This window comes from Pteropus alecto, unplaced genomic scaffold (genome assembly GCF_000325575.1).
Source record: "Pteropus alecto unplaced genomic scaffold, ASM32557v1 scaffold40, whole genome shotgun sequence".
NCBI classification, from domain to species: Eukaryota; Metazoa; Chordata; class Mammalia; order Chiroptera; family Pteropodidae; genus Pteropus; species Pteropus alecto.
In genome coordinates, this window is record NW_006431919.1 from 16,801,721 (window position 1) to 16,811,970 (window position 10,250).

Consider the following 10,250-nt stretch of genomic DNA (forward strand, 5'->3'; position numbering starts at 1 on the left):
GTCGGTCTTTTTTAAAATGCATAAACTACTCAGGTTACAAGGGAAATTAAAATTTAGTTAGGAAAATAGGAAATAAAAGTGATACATACTTAATACATTAATTCCAAAGTAGTGATAAATATAAACATTTTCATAATTGTAATGCTTTGAAAATAATTTGATGCTAATGCTGTTATGGTTTCCCTCTGCATTATTGAAGGAAGTGCCAAACTTTAGAGATTAGTGAATTGTCGTAAAGTTAATTTCTCGCCCGTTCATAATACCCCCTGAATTCACTTCTCGGGTAGCATGGTGCTGGACCTGGATTCTTATTAGTGTTAAAGTGATCTTTTAACAGTTTTGGTCACTTGTGTATATGGTACTCAGAAGGGGTTAGAGAGGTAAGGGAGAATCTGACACTGACAAATCAGTATGGGAGTACTAGGTCCTAATAGTTGCCCAGTAGGTTTTTCTGGGCCTAAGAAAAAGATTCAGTATTTTTAAAGAAGAGACAAATAAACCGATGATCCATGTGAGGAATTTCATAATAACTTTCTATACTTACCCTTTTGCTTTTGTTCGAATAGGGTGGTTCTCTTCCCAAAGTGGAAGCCAAGTTTGTCAATTACGTGAAGAATTGCTTCCGGATGACTGACCAGGAGGTAACTAAGTTTTCTCAAGACATGACCAAGTCTACATTTTTTATTGATTTATTATGATTCTTCTTTTAGTTTCTTTTAAGTGTTGGCTTCTTTTAAAAGGTTTCTAACCACAGACAATACTTCAGATTAAATACATGGAAACTCTTAAAGAATTTAGTTGGCAGAGACTGAGAAGATAACTTTTTTAGTACATTTTCCCCAGCTTTTATATAGTTGGTAAATTATCTCTTGGTTGCTGAACTCAGTTTTACTTTTGGTACTGTGTTGGCTAACGGAACGAGCTGTGGTTTTCCTTGCTGCTCCATTTGGCTGCTTGGGGCATTCTGGTCTTAAGCTTTCTTGTGAGTTGGCAGAGAAAGACCATTTTCTCCATAGGTCTTATGGAAAGCACATTTTGCTGAAACCAACCTAAAGTATAAATATCTGGAAGCAAGAAGCCGAGTTGTAGTAATATTCAATATTTCAACTTGAATCAACTCTCAGATTTTGTATTTCTTAACATGGTAGAGATATTTTGTCAGTAGGACATTTATGCATGTATTTGTACTGTCTTAGAGTTATTGACTCAGGTTGTAAAGGAAAATGTAAAAGCAGTTACGTAGGGTGCTAGGCATCATGTATACACAGGACGTACCCTGTGGTTTAATTGTTTGTCAGGACTCTCTAAGGGTCTCCTGTATTCCGCTTTTTTAAAATAAATTAAGATTTGTCAGTTATAACTACTTTTCTGCCACACTTATTTATATTTTTTATTTAGTGCTTAAATCATTTGATTGGCAGCACTTTTTTTCAGATTTGGAGCCCTTTTTGTGGTTCAGCGCTGTTTAGGGTTGATGTGAGTTCAGCCTTGATTGACATGGTGGAGGCCATGTGATCAGATTCAGTCTTTTAGATTCTTTTAGTTATTCTGGTTTTTCTGTATATGTGAACCCCAGAATGCAAGTATAAATTCTGAATTTTTTGAACAGTTGACATTTAACAAAAGTCCTTTTGAAACTGCAGTATGTAATTGATTCAATGTTGAAAATAGTGGAAAGTCAGATATAAACCAGCATGTTGTAACAGGTAAGCATGAGATAAGTGAGTTCTTCAACTAATACCAGAAAAAGAAGTAAAATAACATTGATAAAGAAAAATTCAGGTGAAGATAAAGGTGATAACCTAGTTGCAAAGGCCTTCCACACACCATAACATTGGTCTTGCAGCTGAAATGACTGAACTCGTTGCCAACAAGTATATTCTGACTCCAAAACTGAAAATACATTTTCAAGTGCCAGGATGAAATTTCTGCAATAATAAAAAACGTAATAGCTCAATTTACTATCACAGAGATTATCAAAACTAAAATGCTTCACGTTTTTATGGCATAGCTACAGATGCAAGTAATCACTATAAAAAATTTTCCCATTGCTCATGCAGTTTCTCTTGTGAAAGAGTTGCTTAGGATTTGGCTAGTAAAATCCCTTCCAGATGGACTTGAGAAATAGCGATTTTTTTTTGCCGAAACTCTTGAATTAAGAGTTGAAAAAAATTATACTGCATTTTGTGGAATGACAACAGATACAAATTTTGGTGAATGTGTTAAACATGCAAACTGTATATAAAAATTAAAGCAAATCATAATTGATTCTGTAGGTGTTTGCTGTCCTGATCTTTTAATGTTGGAGTATCATGAAATTGTTCTTTTCAGCATTTTTAAGAAAGGAGCAAATTCCTTGAAGTACTCCATTGCTTTGAAGGAATTTGTTGACACTAAAGAGTTGACAAACAACTCTTTATAAAAAAAAGACTATTAGGAATAGAGAAATAACTGCCAGCTTGAAGTCGATAATACTGTACTTACCATGACTGCCATCTGAAACGTGACTTTTATCACTTGAGGAATTTGGTTCTTTTACATGGCTGTTACTAAATACCAGCATGAGAACAAGTAGAATCGTCATGTTGAAAAACGACATAGAAATTGAATGTGGAGCCCTTTTTGGTCAGACAGGTGATTTCAAGAATGAAAAACCCAAGTTAGGTCATGGGGGGGGGAAATGTGCTTTAACAAACTAGATAAGAAGAACAAGTTTTGAGTAATTAACATGGCAGAACATGTCCAGTACACTATCTCATAATGCTAATGCTGAGCATGTTCTCATTAATGAATGTTCATTGGACAAAATGAAATAATTTGGATGTGAGCACTGTAGGAACTGTTGGAATGTAAATGGAGCTCACTGTAAGGAATTTATAAACAAATTCTGCAGAACAAGGAGCTGTTGATCCCACATCACCAGGGAGATGTCATTAAAGCGAGGTAATGAGAGAGCTGTAGTTTCAGATAAAGATATTTTTTAGTATTTGTTCCAAGCATAGACTTAGAAACATACTTAACTGTGTTCTGAATTTTTATTTGCTAAATGGGGCAGCCTTAAAGCAGCTGACATTGAAGCAACACTGGCCCAATGGGTCTCTGCCCTTCCTTGATCTCCTTTAACTTAAGATATCAAAGCTGGTACGTGTGTTTTAATTGACTTCGCTTACAAAGAATCATGTGATTTTATGTCTGCATTGAGGTATTTAAAATTATGTCTGAATATAAATTTCCTTGAAATCAGTTCTTAATTATCTAGAGGGAACCTTTTTGGTGGTAGAATGAAAAATGGATAGGTTGAACTGTACAAAGAGACGTGGTTTAATTTATTGGTGTCTGAAAAGTGTTGTGGTTCTTAACCACACTTTTTCTTTTTTTCCAGGCGATTCAAGATCTCTGGCAGTGGAGGAAGTCTCTTTAAGAAAATAGTTTAAACAGTTTGTTAAAATTTTCCGTCTTATTTCATTTCTGTAACAGTTGATATCTGGCTGTCCTTTTCTTAATGAGAGAACTTTTCTTACTGCATCTGATCAATGTTATTTAGGTTCCATTGCTGTTGTCCAAAATGTTTGTTGAGCTTTTAAAGATGGGACTCCATCCTTTGCTTGGTTTTAAGTATGTATGGAATGTTATGATAGGACATAGTAGTAGTGGTGGTCAGACAAATGGAAATGGTGGGGAGACAAAAATATACATGTGAAATAAACTCAGTATTTTAATAAAGTAGCACTGTTTCTCTTTATATTATTTACTCGCTTTATATTTTGTCAGAAATAAATGTATATAGTCAAAGGTGTCATGGCATCCCAAACTCTCATGAGAAACAGTCCCTGCCCTACCCTCCAAATAGTTGTGTTCCTCAGAGCTAACCAATCTGTTTTTCATTGTGAGGGTCTAGTGCTTAATAGTTAATAATTATAAACATGCAGACGTGTTTCCAAGTGTCCTTCAGACCTCCTACCCGCCCGTCCTAGCCTTTTCACTCCCGAAGGAAAACCTGCCATGTTAAACAGCCGCATCCTTAATCAGAACAGAAAATGATTTCTGTGGCTGTTTTCTCAGTTTGCTCCCCCCCACCCCCAAAGAAAGATCCATGGGAGAAAATTTATTACGTGGTGGTTACATGAGGACTTTTGGGGGCCGATCCTTGGGATTCTTTTATCTGTTGTACCATGATTCAGTTGCACGATGGTTGCGGGTTAGATTCCTGTTCCTCTTGTGCTGTGGTATATTCTCCAGTAGTTTCCTAAAAACATGGACGAAGTCTTCGTATATCTTAAAATATCTTGATTTTTGACTTAAAATCCAGTGCTGCCTTGTAGGCTGAATCTTTTTCTCTGAATTTTTAAGTATGTGCCACCTTTTTTGGCCTAGTCTTTTACCATTTTTATGTATTTTGTGTATGACCAGTTTTTTTGAGAGGTAATTAGATAGCTTTATTGCAGGTGTTCTGAGATTTTATAATGTGTGTCATAGTCTTGCTCGGGGCTTTGGGTGGACTGTGGGTCTGTTCTCTAGTTCTGGGCCATTTTCTTGAGAGATTTCAGCCTCCTACTTCCATTCATTTTTAGGCCTTTTGATTCTCTTGGATGTTTTTCCTCATTCCTTTTTGTTTAAAGTTCAGGAGAGAGACTTTATTTTCTGTCTTCAAATTTGTGTTGATTTATTTTTTTAGCTTTCAGATGTTCTTCCTTGATTCTTTGGGGATATAGAATCTTAAAGTCTGAAGAAATTCTCATCCATGCACTGTTTACTCATTTTTCTTTTTCATCCCTTTCAGCCTATTTATCTTTTATATTAGGAGCGTGGCACTTGCTGTCCAGGCTATAGTTCCAGGTGTTTTGATGTGGGATTACAGAGGTTAGCCTTTGAATCTCAGGTAGTTTTTCAGAGTAACCTTATTTCAGAGGGTGGCGAAAGGTTGGTGCAGTACTTTGTTGTCTAATCCCAGTTTCCCTGGGTAGCAGTTCCCTTGTCTAGTTAATTTATTTTAAGTTGTAGTTTTCTTCATTGACTATCCAGTTTCCTCTCTCCAGGATAGTCTGTCCGTTTGAGCTGCTTGATGTAGAAGCTGACAGCCTTGCATTTGCTTTAGTTGATGGCCACTTTTACATAGCAGGAAATCCTAGAGGACTTCTGGCCTTAACTGGTTGTCCTGTTCCTGCTCATTTAAAAAGCTAATCAGACCCATCTTTGAAGAAAGTTCCAGATAGGGCTTGTTTTTTGGAAGGACAGAAATCATTAGCCTCAGAAGTCACTAAAAGTCCTAGTTATTAGACAGACATCAGTCAGCTAAGTATGAAGGAGATATGAAAATTGACCTCTGAGTCTAGGTTTGTGACTTAAGAAATTCTTTTTTTAAAAACTGACTTCCCTTTGTACAGTGCAAACAGTAAACATGAGATTGGCCATGTTTAGATCAATAGAGGGTTCCTTGCTAAAAGCTAATAAAAGTATCTATGATGGAAAACCCTATAAGTTTTTATGAAAGCATTTTTGAAGTTTTCTAAGACCAATAAAGAAAAAAAACATAATTTTCCTTTGTTCCTAGTACTAATCGCTCGATTTATAGTAGAGGAAGCTGTAAGAGAAGCTGGTTTATTCTCAAATTTGGGGGTTTATAGTATATTTACCAGGAATACTTCTTGGTTTAGGTGGGTCTGCAGTTTACCTTAAATACTTGCTGATGGAATAAACTACTTCCCTTCCTTAAACCAGTCTGCTGAACATGTTCTTAATGGCTTAGTCCTTAGCAATATCATTCATTATTCTGCAAGCATTTTCTTCAAAATCCCTACTAAGTATGATGGAGATAAGAATATTGAACTGAGTCTAGGTTTATTGCCTCCATTTATTTGCACCTAACTTTGAAAAATATTTTTAATGTTTTATTTTAATGTTTTATTGCCAGTTTACAGAACCATGTCCTAGCGATCTCTGAAAGTAGTGAGTTTAAGTATCCTGAATTCAGATTTCTATGTATTTGTATGTCAGTCCAGTGTATTTTTTAAATTTTCGGCCAAATGGATCCCCTCAAGCTTGCTCCTGCCATAACAGAATCCAGTAGTGGGATACCATCTTGCTTTCTAGTGTGATAGTGTTCCAGGTTCATCTTGTTCATTTTCTTACTCAGGCCTGGAACGATCCATTTCTCTAACAAGTTCTGTTTCCTTTAAAGGAAGGAATGGTATTCAGAGACCACAGTCTGGGTGGGAGTTGTGCTCATTAGGTAACTGTTTAGCTGACTTTGTGAATAATCAGATCCCACCTTTTGGAAAAGCAAGGGGTGAATTGTAAGCACTTGGAGGTCAGAGATGCACTGGTTGGCTGACTGAAGGAAGCTTTCCATTTGATGTCTTAATCATGTAAGGTTAAGTTGTGGGTGAGAACTCTGCAGAGCCGTTTATTACCTTCGGCTTCAACCAGGGAAAGAAATAGGTTAAGGCTATTTGGAGAGAGCAGATGGAGCTGTCTAAATTGGATCATGCAAATGATGGATGTAATCAAACGAGGTTCATAGTGGTATGTCAAAGCATACACAAGCTATTAGAAGTGGTTTTGACTGCTAGCTTAATAAGTGGCAGTAAACTAGGGTGTGGGGTTTTTGTTCGGGACTGTTGACGGTTTGCGGGTCACAAATAACATGTCTATTAATCAAAGATGGTCTAGGCTCAAGGTAACAGTAAATTCAGAAAGTCCAAGACTACCTTTCAGTCAGTTCTTACCAAAGATCTGGTTGCTCCCTGATTCATGAATTTGACAGTAGAGATCTTGTTTTAATGTGAAAGTTTTAAGAACTGGTTTTGAGAAATTTTAGAGCTGCGTCTGCTAAGGGTCCACTTTTCTTATTAAACTACTTGATCCTATTGACTCGAGGCTGCATTTGTCTAACGTCTTTAGGCTGGAGGTTCTCCCATCTTTCTTGAAAACATATTCCACGGACTACCTAACATTTGTGTCTTGAGGCTGGAGAAGCGGGGGGAAGCATCAGATGGTGCTGTTTACTTTCATTTGAAAATGAGATGGGAAGAGTCTAAACATTTATTTAAACACATAACTGTGTTCTAAAGTTCTGTGTTTAGGATTAGTAAGCAAAACAGGTTAGCTGCAGTGCTTACATTCCATTGGGCTCGCAGTCAACACATTCTCAATTCCCCTTTACACAACCAGGGATTTTATAGCTGTGAATCTGCTCAGAAAATTGACAGTTCATTAGCCTTAGCCTAGAGCTGGGACTTAATGCAGGTCTGACTCTTAACATCAAACTAGCACAGAGCCACCTAACCGAAACTACTGTACTTTCGTCTGGACTGGTAACAGCCCTCTCAACTGGCCTCTTTACTGTCAGACCATTCTAATTCATTCTGTATTTAATACCTGCAGTAAACTTTAAAAAACTGGACTGTGACCTTAGTTTCAAAGCCTTTGACGGATAAATTGCCAAACAAATTGGTATATCCACACTGGAGTCCTACTTGGCAGTAAAAAGGAACAACTGCCAATAAAAGCAACAGGGGACAAGGATGAATCTCAACGTGCTGTGCAAAAGGAGCCAGACGCAAAAGAGTATGTACTATATGGTTCCTCTAGAGCCAAAGGTTAGTGGTAACTTGGGACCAGTGATGGTTGTGGGGAGGTTGCTGTAGAATTGAGCTGTTTACCTAACCAAACGTTTGTCAGAGTTCAAGTACATGTAGATGTATTTAAAAACTACACAGTACCTTTAAAAAAAAAAACCTTTTTAAAAAAAACCTTTGACAGGCTACCTGTTAGCCTGCAAGAGATCAAGCATTTACCTGTGTTATAACCCTCATCTCTTGCCACTCTCCCCCCAGGCTAACCCTGCCTGTCACCCAGCTTTTTTTCTACTTTTGTGGGTGCTTGACATCTTTTACCTGGACTCTTCCTTTGCCCAGCTGGCTCCCATGTTTGGGTCTTAGCCTAATTACTAAGGTTGGTCTTCTCTATCCCATTGTTTTCCTTCGAAGCACTGATAAGCTAATATTTACCTCTTGGTTTATCTGCTTTTTGTCTACCCTTGTAGAAGTGAAAGGATTTTTTTTTTTTTTTTTTTTTTTAAGAACAGGGATCTTGTCTTCACACAGTAGGATTGCAATAAATAGCGATGGAATTAATTCATGAGAACTGACTATCATAGTGGCACATACTAAGTGCTATAAGAACATGTCATTCAGAAAAGATGCATGTGTAAAATAGGTATTTGAAAACTAGGTTTGGGGGTGTTAATGGGGAAAAGGAAGAATGACAAAATGACTGGGAGTCAAACATTCTGGTTAAATGCCTCTTCTGTAAATTGAGAATGGTCCTGCCTCCCTACTTCATGAAGTTATAAAGAAAATCATGAAAATAACCTGAAAACCATAATTAGCATTATCAATAACAGCTAAAACCTTTGGAGCCTTGTGTGCCAGACTGAATCATCTCATTCAGAAACTGAGTTGTAGATGAAGCAGAGTCAGACTGTTAGTTGCTGGAGTTTGTAAGTAAACAGGCACACTCAAACTCGACCTCTGACAACATTCTTACTCCGAACTTCACTTGACTGGACTCTGGTGTTATTTGGCTGATGGTCTTTATTTGTGAGATCGACAAGTATGCTTAATCTGAGCATCGAAAAAATTGCAAGCATTTTAGATAGAACATAATTCTATACCCATTCCATCCAAAAGTACAGGAAAACAGTATAGGAAGCTTTAAATGTGATTCGTACCCAGGAGATACTTCAAACACCCCACTTAGCCAAAACTGCCTCCTGACTGGTAAAGAGTTTCTAAGGTCAAGGATGGTGCTAATAATGCCTCAGGCCCCAGTGCAAGCAATTCTCCCCATGTCTGGTTGGTCATCGCATCCTATAGGTTCATTTTCTTTAGGGCTTGGGGTTTACCAGTAACTGCAAGACCAGTTCTGGCGATGAGAACGTCTAAGGAAATTCAGCCTGGCACTTAACACAGCTTTCCCCTTCACTTGGCACCTGGTTTCGAAAAGGTTTTCTGCACTAGTGTCGAGTGCCACAGCAGAGGCTATCTGTTTAAGATAGGCTCAGCTTTGAAAGGGAACTTAAAATAGCCTGCTGTTCGGGACACTTTCCTATCCAGTGACTCTAGGAAATGGCACTGTTCAATAGCACCTCGGTTTACACTCCAGTGAGATGGGTGTATCGACCACAACCAATGTCACAAGGAGGTTTTAACCCCAGTAGTCTGCATTCTGGGGTTCTGCTTTTTGAGCTTGTTCTCAGTTTCTTTCCTACTGTGACCTTTTCCCCCTATCAGACCGAAACGCAGACCTTGGCTGTCCTGGGCTCAAGTGAGGCAGTCACGAGTGACAACACCTACATTTTGAGGTTGGTGGGAAGGATAGGAGTGATGATGCCTCTGAAGGGGTGGAGGCGGGGAGAAGGGATGTGCTCAGAGGGACACATCCTTGGTTAAAGGGTTCAAACTGCTTAGTATTCAAGGGAAGCAAATCTCAGGCAACGGAAAGACGGCCTACAGTGGGGCCTAGTGTGGTCGCTGACCAGAGTCCTGCTGGCTCCTTGGCCGTGGCCGGCCCGGGCTGGGGTTGCAGCGAAGCCTTAGGGCCGCTAGGTGTCAGCCGTGCGTTTCCAAAGCCGACTCGCCTGCTGGAGAGTCCCGCTGGGATCCCGAGAACCGACCGACTGGTAGACCCCGGAGGGTGGGGGGAGAGTGAGAGAAACCTTGGCGACCCCTCCCTCTCAAACTCTCAAGGTTTTCTGCACTTGGATCCAATGCAGGGACGGAGGGACTGGAAGCGGGTCACTTAGTGTGGCCGGCCGTCCGAGAGAGCAGCTGGCACATGCCACGACCCTGAGTGGACTCCGGGAGGGTAAAAGCGACCCCCCCCTTAAGTGGAGCCGCCCCGGGGGCTGGTCCTGACCCGCCTCCTCCCGGCTCCCCCACTCTAGCGCTGGTGGGTGTGAGAGCGAGGACGTTCGGCACCTCTCTGCGTTCTTGGGGACCGCCGTTTGCCCAGTTCGGGCAGCGTTTGCGCCGCGGCCCGTGTCAGTGCCCCCGGGCGCAGAGCTCCGACGGCTTCCAGTGCTCGCCAGCTCCAGCCTCGAGGGCTCTGCCCCATCGGAGCGGCGGGTCCCGTCGCGGAGAGCCCGAGCGCCTCCCTCCAACCGGAGCCGCCAGGAGAAAGAGGAGGAGGCGGCAGTGGAGAGGCCGCGGCAGGCAGGCAAGCAGGCAGGGCCGCCTTTGATGTGGGCG

The 10,250-nt window shown here is 40.2% G+C and overlaps 2 protein-coding genes across 2 annotated transcripts in view; both read left to right on the forward strand.

Moving 5' to 3' along the window:
* NPM1 (nucleophosmin 1) overlaps window positions 1–3,726 on the forward strand; it is a 13,913-nt gene extending 10,187 nt beyond the window's left edge. The window contains exons 10-11 of the mRNA XM_006927016.3: window positions 567–641; window positions 3,383–3,726. Coding sequence (XP_006927078.2) covers window positions 567–641; window positions 3,383–3,421 — 114 coding nt within the window. The 3' untranslated portion in view covers window positions 3,422–3,726. The remainder of the gene's footprint in view (window positions 1–566; window positions 642–3,382) is intronic.
* A 3,797-nt stretch (window positions 3,727–7,523) lies between these two features.
* The window catches only part of FGF18 (fibroblast growth factor 18), a 35,230-nt gene continuing 32,503 nt past the window's right edge, over window positions 7,524–10,250 (forward strand). The window contains exons 1-3 of the mRNA XM_025043165.1: window positions 7,524–7,598; window positions 9,294–9,364; window positions 9,947–10,218. Of these exons, the coding sequence (XP_024898933.1) occupies window positions 7,524–7,598; window positions 9,294–9,364; window positions 9,947–10,218 (418 nt within the window). The remainder of the gene's footprint in view (window positions 7,599–9,293; window positions 9,365–9,946; window positions 10,219–10,250) is intronic.